At 39.3% G+C, this 11,363-nt stretch overlaps 3 protein-coding genes across 9 annotated transcripts in view; 1 reads left to right on the top strand and 2 right to left on the bottom strand.

Moving 5' to 3' along the window:
• Positions 1 to 172: 172 nt before the first annotated feature.
• prkab2 (protein kinase, AMP-activated, beta 2 non-catalytic subunit) lies at positions 173 to 9,452 on the bottom strand. Of its 7 annotated transcripts, none has more exons than XM_046052776.1 (8): positions 7,138 to 7,285; positions 5,465 to 5,647; positions 5,175 to 5,332; positions 4,915 to 5,008; positions 3,643 to 3,757; positions 3,129 to 3,262; positions 2,953 to 3,021; positions 173 to 1,053 (listed from the first exon to the last, which is right to left on the bottom strand). In XM_046052776.1, exons 2-8 carry the CDS (start codon positions 5,621 to 5,623, stop codon positions 1,033 to 1,035), a joined length of 750 nt encoding a protein of 249 aa, XP_045908732.1. In that variant the 5' UTR covers positions 5,624 to 5,647; positions 7,138 to 7,285; the 3' UTR covers positions 173 to 1,032. The 7 variants fall into 7 exon arrangements, with proteins under 7 accessions (XP_045908732.1, XP_045908728.1, XP_045908730.1 ...); XM_046052772.1 differs by lacking the exons at positions 173 to 1,053; positions 7,138 to 7,285 and adding exons at positions 1,667 to 1,958; positions 9,314 to 9,452; XM_046052774.1 differs by lacking the exons at positions 173 to 1,053; positions 7,138 to 7,285 and adding exons at positions 1,667 to 1,958; positions 9,314 to 9,450 and having other exon boundaries at positions 5,465 to 5,644.
• The window catches only part of LOC123972977 (calcium-binding mitochondrial carrier protein SCaMC-1-like), a 6,140-nt gene continuing 2,868 nt past the window's right edge, over positions 8,092 to 11,363 (bottom strand). Inside the window, exons 6-10 of the mRNA XM_046052765.1 lie at positions 11,174 to 11,326; positions 10,924 to 11,031; positions 10,482 to 10,649; positions 10,158 to 10,308; positions 8,092 to 9,640 (exon numbers count right to left, since the gene is read on the bottom strand). Coding sequence (XP_045908721.1) covers positions 9,459 to 9,640; positions 10,158 to 10,308; positions 10,482 to 10,649; positions 10,924 to 11,031; positions 11,174 to 11,326 — 762 coding nt within the window. The 3' untranslated portion in view covers positions 8,092 to 9,458. The remainder of the gene's footprint in view (positions 9,641 to 10,157; positions 10,309 to 10,481; positions 10,650 to 10,923; positions 11,032 to 11,173; positions 11,327 to 11,363) is intronic.
• LOC123972978 (protein FAM102B-like) overlaps positions 9,448 to 11,363 on the top strand; it is a 19,827-nt gene continuing 17,911 nt past the window's right edge. Inside the window, exon 1 of the mRNA XM_046052767.1 lies at positions 9,448 to 9,653. Coding sequence (XP_045908723.1) covers positions 9,610 to 9,653 — 44 coding nt within the window. The 5' untranslated portion in view covers positions 9,448 to 9,609. The remainder of the gene's footprint in view (positions 9,654 to 11,363) is intronic.

Here is an 11,363-nt window from a genome sequence, read left to right as displayed (position 1 = left end):
CAGGGTATAGACACTGATAAAATATACTAACATCAAGACAAAAACAATCAATATCTATATAGTGTACGGGTTTAAAAATCCAAACTAAACTGAACATACAAATGTGTCTTAAACCTGGAATACAGAATACCATCTTGTTACACCAGAGAGAAAGAAAAGACAAAGACAGGTATTAGGACCGTGTCCTCTCTTTATTTGCAAACAAGCAAAACCTTGTACAGTGACAGTCCATCATCACACTGGTTCTGCAAAGCACTTTAAAACATTCATGAAATGGTTGTAAAATTCAAGTTTTGGTTTGACACCTTTAAACATGTCCATGGCGCTTGTCTATACTCCCTTATCATATGTGTAAGTCCTAAAAACCCTTTGGACAAAACTTCGTGGCTAGGCTCGACATTTACAAAATACTTTCAGCGCGTCTGGTTGATTTATGAAAGCTCCTTTTATAAATCAACTGTGGGTATACATTGTACTGTAAGTGCAGCTGATTAAACAGTGGGACTTACATGTGAGAATAAAAATTTATTTCATTGCCACCTTACCTCAAAATACAGATTTGCTTAAATGGTTACATTGTAAAGAACACACATGAACAAACTATGTACAACCTTTAAATCCACGGCAACTATAGCCCTGTAAATTGGTGTGTGTGCGGCCAGCCTGCCTTTGGATGTGTACCACACTCTGTCAATGTGTCATGGCCTCGCATGTTGCACACATTCAATACATGCAAAGCAGCAATGTTGAAACTGTTTGAGTGTATGACTATACATGTAACAGATACAGTACATTCCTATTACATAAACAGAACTCAATACAGATGCACACACATTTTAAAGCACTGCAAGTTCATCATATCTAAAACAATAGGGGTTTTATAGTTCAGAGAAGCCACAGTACAAGAGTTGTCTGCTGCATAGTTAAAAGCTTATATTAACATTCCTGCTCACAGGATGGTAAAGTGCTCACAAAATTATGTCAAGATAAAGGCAACAGCAGAACTAAACATCGACCTTTGACCACCATTCCTCATTGGGAAGTGGGCTCATCCTGTTGACACAGAAAAGTATTCCATCTTTAGTGACCATAACATTATCAAAACTGGAATCTTGAGCTTGTTGGTAGTTTAGTCCATGCTGTAGATTCCACTGATTGATGGCTGAACTGTGAGAAATTCAAGCCAACATGTACTTACTGACAAAAGAAGATGTTGATCACTGCTGCCTCACTACTGTTTTGTCTATCTTGAGTTAAAATGCAGTTCTCTTTTACGGCAGGTTATTGCACTTCATGTTCAATCAAAGCCAGGTCTGCTTCTCTCTTCAGCCCCTAGACCCTGACTTTGCATGCACACACCATAAAATGCCACCTGCTCAGTTAGATCAAAACTTAATTCAACACGTTCAGGGAGGATATGACAACACAACATAAAATCAAACTGTCCGCATCAATTACACGCAAAAGCCTTCTCTTAAAGAGAATGTCCTTAAATCACCACTGAAGAAACGGACATGCGTGAACTCACATGTTGCTGCAAACACTCAAATACACACAGTGATTTAGCCAGTCTCTCAACTGTCTGTACATGTCACAGGTATGTCATCTCTCTCTGACAACCCCCAAACACACACACACACACACACACACACACACACACACACACACACACACACACACACACACACACACACACTTTGCAAATTTTAATTCGGAGCCCTGTGAAGTGCAGCCTTTTAAAAACCAAGCCACAGTCTGAGCCACTGGCCTTCAGCTCGTCTGTAAACTTGTTTCAGTGCAAGATTTGGCTAAATGTGACGACACAAACAAAAAAAACAGCAGAATACAAACACGCTGCTCTCTGAAAGCACAGTGGAGGTTTAGATGGGCTTGTAAAGCAGAGATGTGACGTATTTCTTCTTGTATCTGTGAGTCGCACTCAGCACCATCACTCCATCCTAAGTAACAAGCAATAAACAGAAATGCTTACATCTGTGAAATGCATCCACTCAGTATGACAGAGAATAAAATGATGGTTTTAAATAATCACAGAAATATGTATTTCCTTAGCACTAAAAGAGTCTTCCTGTATTATTAGCATATTTAGCACGAATGTGTTTGCTTTAAGAATATGTGAAGTTACGCTAGCTGGCAGTTCTGTGTGTGTGCTGAAGAAATATCCGGTTTGTCCACAGCCCTGGCTGTGTAAATGGGAAAAAAAACAAAGTGGCCCGCACCCCACCACACAACAATATTCCAGCTGTTCCAGCCATGATTTGTGTGTCATGTAACGCTAAATGACTTGCCCACGGACATTCAGCTTATTTTTCAGTTGGCCAAGACATGCTGTTTTATTGTGATGTTAGCTTTAGTAGCAAGAGAACTGAGAGTATCACTGTTTAGAGCTGGTGTGCTAGCTCTGAGGCCGTCTTATCCTCTCTGAATGTTAGCTTCGCAGCAACAACTGTAACACATGCAGCAGCTAACCCACAAATTAGCTAACCTTAGTTATATTACTTGCTGTGTCATTGTTCAGTCTATATACACTGACATTTGTCAAGGTGGTGGAATTCTCCAGAATCGCTTACTCCACCATTAAAAGGTTTGTTGTAGTAGTACATATTTGCTGTGTAAATTTTTTAAAGCACTTGTTCACTTCTGCTGGAAAAAATAACAAAAAGGAAATAATTTAAATGGTGGGAAAGTATATGCACATTTACTCCATGTTGAGAAAAGAATTCTGAGATAAATTAAGCCTTGATAGCAGAGCTTGGGAGGTAATAGCAATTATGTTATGTTAGTTTTCATAGCCCAGCCCGATTCAGTAGTTCAGTGTTGAGGGAGATTCAAACTCCTTCAAAGTTAAAAGAGTTGCCACGATGATATTTCATATGGTGCTAGTCACAAGTGGGAAAGTCTGAGACGTATTTCAATGGTTTCCACTGAACCTACCTTTATCGAAAGAGCGTAAAGGTGGTTTAGCATGACATGGTTGGGTTCAGGCAGCAGGGCAGGGTCACACTGTGAACAAAGAGTAAGAGGAAAACTTACAAACCAGAGACACAGCAAAGGAAAATATAGCATTCATACTGACATAGAGGTGCGGCAGGAAAGGTGGAGACACTGACTGATATATTGGTGTCCTTGTTGAGAATAACTTGAAGGAGGTGAGGGGGGAGTATAGGTGGGGCTTTGAAATGCTCCTCAGGTCTGAAGATGTACTGCTCCTGCCCATATGGACCTGTAGGGGAGCTGGAAAGATCTGCAAACAGGCAACAATCATGATTACACTACTGACAGGAAGTCAAGGCTTCCTGGAAAAAAATTCCTATTAGTAAAATACCTTTGTTTAACTTTTATTAATGTTTACTGTATATGAGTTGATAACTACTGGCCAATCTGTAACTGAATCAACCATAAAAAGATGACTTCTTGCGTATTATATGTATATATCTGGACGAAACCACAAGAATTTTGCACAGTTTCTGCCCAGAAATTATTCAAATAAACTTTCCATTTCCACACTATCCTTGTCTGTCTGTTAGATACACTGTGGCTGTCAATGCTCTGTCATGCAAATCATGGTATAGTATTGTTAACTGTTTATTTGGGTGGCTAAATAAAATAACAGTATAAACAGACCTGATGTGTCTGAGCACTCCAGAGAGTCAACCTGCAGGGCGTCAAACACCTCAAAGTCTGACTTCTTCACCTGGATCAAGTTGTTGATTGTGCCAAGCTGGCTGGTTACAACTGGCTGCAAAAGAGACCAATACCAAAAGGTAATGATCAAGCATTTTTATAATTATTATTTACAACCCTCCACATTGCCCTGGCTTTTAGCTTTGATGGCAATGCTGTGAGTGTAGTTAGATTTACGCAGCCCCTCCCGATACAAAATTATCGGGAGGGGCTGAGGGAAGACTTTCAAACAGCATATAGCAAAGTCTGTATGGTCATTCTGTTGTTTTGGTGACGAAACTCCATGCCAATAAAGAGCCACAGTCCCTCACCTTATAGTGGACCACCATGGGACCTTATTCAGGAAAAAATATCTACGGTAGTCAATGGCTCCCGTCTTGTGCCGCGAATTACACATATGATGTTTGTCAATTTAAAATTTAAATATTGCAAGTCAAGAAAGTCTCAGTTTGTCGTAAAACTGTGTAAGTATAAAACTGAAAATACGGAATTACAAAGACACAAACCCAAAAGTGACATCATAACTTCTTCTCTCAGTCAAAGAACTTCCATGTGTAAATGATGTGATGAAAGGACCATGTGTCGTTGGATTAAACACATCAGGTGAGAGACATTTGTGCGTGGAACATCGCTAAACTACCTAGCTAGCAGCAACCAAGCAGTGAACATTAGCATTACAGCATTAACATGTTGGTGAAGTACATTGTGCAAGACCAGAGATGTAGTTCATTGAGCTGTTTTCACACAAAACTAAATGTTTCTTTACTGTTTTATGACAAACTACAACTTTCTTGACGTATAATAATTATCTTTTAAATTGAGAAACATTATGTGTGTAATTCAGGGCACAACTGAAATGGGATAAAAAAAAATAGCTGTCTCGTCGTTGACTACCATATATATTCTTTCCCAAATAAGGTCCCATAGGGCGGAAGCAAGGAACTTAGGCCCTCTTAAGCAACACTGAAAATATCAGTCAGCATGTTGGGGTTGGGAATGAATGTGTCTTAATTTCCTTGGCGGTTCCTGTCCTTTCGTGTTTATAGCATCACAGATCTTTCTAACAAAGTCTGGAACTGAACGGTTTGAGATTTATGTGCAAAAGAACATAAACACAAAATTTAAAGTTGTTTTTTTCTAAATTTCAAACTTTATGAACAGGTAAATTGGTAACATGGAAATGACAATAAAATAAAAATGACAGTGGTGTACCTCTGAGGGATCGTGGACCCACTGTCCATCAACAAAAAACTTGTACTGGTGCTCTCCTTCTGGTAGGTCCAAGATCGCTACAAAGTCATTATGGCTTTAGAGAAAGGAAAAGAAAGAGCATTATTAACACAATATTGTGCTTTCCTGTCAGTTAAAACTCTACAACTGTCTCACACGGTTGTAGAGATAATTTGCATGGCATCCCTATGAGGCCGTGAGAGTTGCGAGTGCAGTGACAACAACAAAATAAATGTGTTTACCTCTTATTTAGTGGTATCTTTGTGTTCCAGTTATTAAAAGAACCAGCTATGTAGACCTCCTTTCCCCCTCCGGCCCAGCGGATGACCGTGGGCCGAGCCTGAGGAGTAGTTTTCACCAGGTCATCCAGGTCTGGGGTGAATTCTTTCTCTCCTAATGTCTAAAAGCAATTAATTGATCTATTAACTACAAGCTGATTTTTTTTTAATCTAACAAATGGCATAGACATTTGACAGCTATTCCTGCAGGACAAACAAGGTTTTGTACAACAATCTGTGTTTTCCAACAGTACCTTGGAATCTGGCCCATGGGTGTTGAAGATGTTGGGATCATCTGTGCTGTCCACCATCTTACAGCTGGGTTCTTGGTCTTTGTGACTGCCGCTGCTGTCTGAGCGGTGGGCCTTGGCTCCATGGCGATCTCCAGCCACCCTGTCACTTGTGTTGCCCATAATTCCTCACTACGTATGGCGCTACTAGAAAGAAAAGACTGCTAACTTATGATCGGGCACAAACTATAAGTTTAACATATCGATTATCATGGATGGCCAAAGCTAAGACCCAGTTTATAATATTATTATTACATTGTAATGATAACACATGACAGGCACAAAATGGGAGTAGCCACAACCTACTGTGACAGACGAAAATGATAAGCGGGACAATTTGACAGTAAACACCATCGTCACACATTTTCCAGATATACCCACAAAAAACACAGATGCTTCAGTGCACCAAGGCTCAATGAATGGTTTTGTGAGTATGAAAATCATGTGAATAAAATGCTACGGCCTTCACTGTCACCACGTCTCAACCCGGTTTCACAACTATTCAATTAAATTTTTCTATTTTATTTATATTTATTGCATTGCACTTTCCATAGAGCAAGTATAGACCCTACACATTGTACTATCATCTGCAATTCCCACCATTAGCAAGCACTTGGCGACATGGGCAAGGGAAAACTCCCTTATGGACCTACAGAAGATTTTGGATCAATGTGTAAGACAATGCTCTCCCTCACCAAAACACCAATATAAATACATCTCTCTCTCATATATATATATATATATACACATCTCTCTCTCATATATATATATTTTTTAGATAGATATATAGATAGATAGAAATAATAATAAATCTGTATAAAATATAATAATATAAAGTAAAATTTTAATATAAAATAATCTGAGTGGTGAATGCAACATGTCCTTTTGTTTGTCAGGACTATCCTGCAACAGAGATCTTGAACTCAATGATATAACTTGATTAAATAAAGGTTGTATATATAAATGAGGAATATCTTGTGGAGAAAGGAAAGGTGATCATCACTGAAGCTCTTCTGGAGGCTCGTGGTGGCCACTGACTCCATAATTAGACACTTAATGTTGGTTTTTCCTTTCATCAGTCACCATATTAAATATACATAACGAGCAGCAGTCTGTTTTTTCAGACGAAACGGCTGACGGGGACACCTGGCTAAAAGGCTTATCGATAGACTAGACAGCCTCAGATGGAAGTAACTGGCAGTACTGTGAACCACAACAGATCAGACTTAAAACAACCGCTTAACGTTAATACAATCATCCGGTCAGATCAACACAGTCCGCTAACGCCCAAACGTTAGCCCCTAAAAAAAGAAGTAAGTTGTAACTTCCAATCTAGCTAACGTTACCTAATAGAAACAAGTAACATTATGCCATTTATTAAAAGTAGTGAGTACTTATATCTTGCTAGCTGTAACCTAACATTTACCAAAGTCTCGGCGCTGCAGTTCAGCTGTGCTCACTGTCCACCTCAGATCATTTCGGCAGAATATTTTTAGCTTCTGCTTACAGTTAGCTAGCTAGCTGTCACTTTCTAACAATTAGCAAGCCGTTTGCCTTATTTAGGACGTCACTTTCGATTTCGACTCGAGAAAAAACTTCACCATGTAGTAACATAACGACACGGAAAAGGAACTCACCGATAACTTAATGTTGTTATGTAGTTTGTTTTCCGCTGAGGGCTCACCTTTCTCCAACAGCAGCGCGGTGGTGCCCCAACTACGGTATGTGGCAAGGACAAACTTTATGGGACAATTTAAAGCAGCAAAGAACACTTGTGTTCTTGACTTTGGGGTATTATGTGGTACCCTGTATTGATATGTTGATGGTCTCTTGGTCTATCTAAACTTTTTGTTATTAATATGTATGTTCTTGGTATCCATAATCAATAAGCAAATTATTAATTGACAGATTAATGGTCTATGATGGGTTAATATTTGCAGGCAACGTCTGAAGCCCTGCTTAAGGAACACCGATTGTTAGACATCCGTGGACTGGCCTTAACATCCTTCTTCTTGGAGAATAGTGAACCTCCGTAGTAAGTAGTATGATACTGCACACTCTTTAGCAGCCATATCAGTTAGCCCAGAGAGGGTTGTTATACAGCCTTTTTGTTTTGGTTTTATGTCTGCATTCTGTTCAGACAGAACAAGAATCATTTCCAGGATCATAAAAAATAAACCACGTGTGTGTTCCTCTTAATCTTGAGGAGAGTGCTTATTATTTTATCTTTAAAGAATATTCAAATATTTCTAGACCCCTCTGTATTATCAGTAAAGCTAATTTAACTAATTGTGAGAACTTGAGATTGACATGATGAAGCTGACAGAATATTATTCTCGGTGTTAGTTCTTATACTGGGGCTGTATTTTGTGCTTTGTCACAGCAGTTTCTCTGTCGTCTTACTGCTGTCCCTTTAACTAACCAACTTTCTCCTTTTTTTCAGGCCAGCTAGGATCTGTTTTGTTGACCTAGATTATAGAAATGAATTAATAAATCTAATACCCCCAAACTGATATGATTAAGGAACACTTCTTAAATACTACTATGATCTCATTAACTTGTGTTCTACCGACACACACCAATACATCAAGTTCCAGTTTCGCATGGAAACGTGTCCCATGTTATGTCTTTATTAACCACTAGGTGGTGCTGTTAACACATCTCAGTAATCTTCAAACTACTGATCCCCACTCCGAATAGCTGGACTTTGCACCACCAAACCATTGTTCTGGAGTGAGCCTTCCAGGAACGACCATGTTAATCTTCTATATGAAGTTTCCACGTGTTCATGTTCAGTGGCCATTAGTTTCTTAACATCCACATTAATGTAACTTATTATAAAGACAAAGGCCTAGTGTCATCTTACATGGTAGACAAAGATTTCCCACAACTGGGCTATATGGAAAACCAAGTAACAAAAGGGTAAATGTCACACTATTCAGTTGTGGGTGTGTATTTCTGTTTGGGTGGAGGTCATTTAGTCTGTTGAAATGAGAAGTAACACAAGACAAAAAAAAACACGCTACTTGCAAGAATCACTGAATCAATGACCAGTTATTACTGTTGTCTTACAAATGTTACCATGTAAGGTGGTAGTAACCATCATTGCAACCCATATATCATCAAAACACACACACACACACACACACACACACATATATATGGGCTATAGTTCCCATCGAGTAGCTGTAAGGCACATGTAGATGATAATCAAATAACACAATGGTGACACAATTAGTGATTAGTTTTCACATTGCACAAGATGCATGTTATGTGTACACAGTATTCCAGTGTTAACAAGATATTGATTTTCGGGGGCCAGTTATTTTTAGTTAACAGCTGCTGACTTGAGCTGATGTCACTCTAGAGCAGGTTACAACTTAGAAGTGTGTTAAATTACCTCTAAAGGGTGTGGGCTTAAACATTTAAACCGGCATAGTGTCATTTTTCCTCATTCGAATATGAAATAAGACAAAGAACTCTGCTGTGTGTCTTTTTTGGATAAACTCCACCTGTATTTAGACAACATATGTCTTTTGTTACCAAAAAGCACAACAGTGTTTCCCATTGAGCTACCGCTTTGCTTTGATCACAGTTTTAAAAGACTAACCATAGGATCAACAGAACAACCTACTATGTATTATATATTCTAATATGTCTGTGTTATGTACAGTAATATCTTTGTGTCAAATATTGTTTTTGACCGTTTTTGGGAGTGTGTTATGTGTAACACCAGGATAAAACTTGAAGCATGCTCACAATAAATGATAAATACTTTAGCTAATGACAGACAACCCTTAGCGGGATACATACCATTTCCATCTACTGAACTCCTGTGCCAGCTGGTGGAAGTCATGCTCTGTATGTTTGATGTCTGTCTGTTTTCTTGGAGTTATTTCAGGCATTTTCAAGTCTGACAAACACAGTAAATGTTCTTTTTTTCCATTTGCTTGCAGCATCATTTGGAGATTCCTAAGCCAGTCTTCATGTACTCGTAAACCACATAGCTAATGCTGACAGCAGGAATGACTTTCATGAAGTTTGGCAGGATGCCCCGGTAGAGTCCGAAAAAGCCATCTTTGGCTACGATTGTCTTCATCAGACTACTCATGGAGGACCGGTCTGACGCATCCAGAGACGCTAGAGAGAAAAGGTCTGTTAGAGAGGCAAGGTTGAAACTGAAAGCAAGCTTTTTATTCTTGTTTTGTATGGCAGCTATACTGGGTTATACTGCGCATACAGTATAAGAGGTAACTACTGAAAACAGTATTTCAATACCCAGAATTACCTAAATTAAATGTCAAATTATGGTTTTATTATCCAGATTCCTCTGGATACAGATTGTTCATTTGTTAGAGACAGTAACTGTATTTATGTAATTTTGATTAGTCAGTTTGTACATACATTTTGCTGTCCATACCTTACACCAGATGGCACCTTAAATCTCAATTTCATATAAAATATATAATTAAAGTGAGACAGGGATGCCCTTCTCCACTGTAGCACACATACATTATGTTTCCTCTAACTCAAGTGTATTTTACAGAGAAAGTTGGGTACCTTTACAGAGCGTATCATGAAAAATACTATGCACTATATGAATACATGCCATGTAAATTTTGTCATCACTGTTAATCAAATGTTAGACTGAGTTTACCTTGTGCCTGCATCCGTGTGCGTACAAGTGCGAGTGGATAGCTGGCCAGCTGGCCGCAGGTACTGGAGATGGTCCCGCAGCCCACCAACACCAGAACTCCAGGGTTAGCTGAGTCTTTGGCGTGGTATGACAACCAGGCGTTCTTTAGACTCTGACATATGGGAGAAAGGTGACAAGGGACTTCATTTCTCTAATTAAATGTGATGTAGCTCTGCAATCCAGCATAAACTGGTTTATCACGCATGCAAATGACTTAATTTGATTAAGTATACTATGCAGTGAAATATCACTAGAGGGTCAGAGTACTTCACAAAGCCTGCATACCTCATAAACAGCGAGGTCTATCCCAGCGTAGGGAATGATGCCCACTAAGTTTGGAATGTAGCCCTTGTAGAAAGCCATGACGCCCTCGTTCCTCAGGATCTTTTTGGCACAATCAAACATTCCTGAATACTGACCAGTTTTCCTGAGGGTCAGTCTAGTTTTCAGTACCTTAAAGAGAGAACAAAAATGTTCAAAATCTGACTTTCATCTAACAGCTGGAGAGAGACAGGAAAGGCAGGGGTGAGAGAGACGGCATGACATGCAGCAACGGGCCCGTGCTCGAATCAAACCTGGGCCACTGCAGTGAGGACTCAGCCTTGATGCATGGTGCACGCTCTACCAGGAGAGCTACCCAGGGTGCCCCGTCCCTGACTGCATTTTATGTGAATACAGCCCATGAGTGAGACGGTGTGAACAAACAGTGGTGCAACAGTTGTCTTACCTCCATTGGGTAGATGGCTGTCTGTGCTGTGGCCCCAGCCAGAGAGCCAGCCATAAACCTCTTGTGCGTCTCAATCATCTTGCCCTCTGATGATAACAACCTCTTATACTACAGAAAACATACAAATGGCAAGAAAATAAATAATAAGTATTCCAAATATTTGTAATGTTATAAATCTGTGAGAAATTCCTTCATATATATTATATATATATATATGAAATGTGCATTTTACATTTTAGAGTTTACTTACTTGTTCATATGACATGAATTTGATTGCAGTCTCAGGTGCGATCTTTAAAACATTGATCCCATTTCCCCTCCACAGTGAAGTTAGACCTCCCTCTGAGATCATCTGCTTGAAGCCGCCTACCAGGCTTATCCGGTTGGTCTTAGAAGAATGAACCTGCAGTACAAATATATAAGTTTTCCAGGACTGTTTT

The sequence above is a fragment of the Micropterus dolomieu genome, linkage group LG06, assembly GCF_021292245.1.
Source record: "Micropterus dolomieu isolate WLL.071019.BEF.003 ecotype Adirondacks linkage group LG06, ASM2129224v1, whole genome shotgun sequence".
Lineage (NCBI taxonomy): Eukaryota > Metazoa > Chordata > Actinopteri > Centrarchiformes > Centrarchidae > Micropterus > Micropterus dolomieu.
This window is presented reverse-complemented; position numbering and strand designations above follow the sequence as displayed.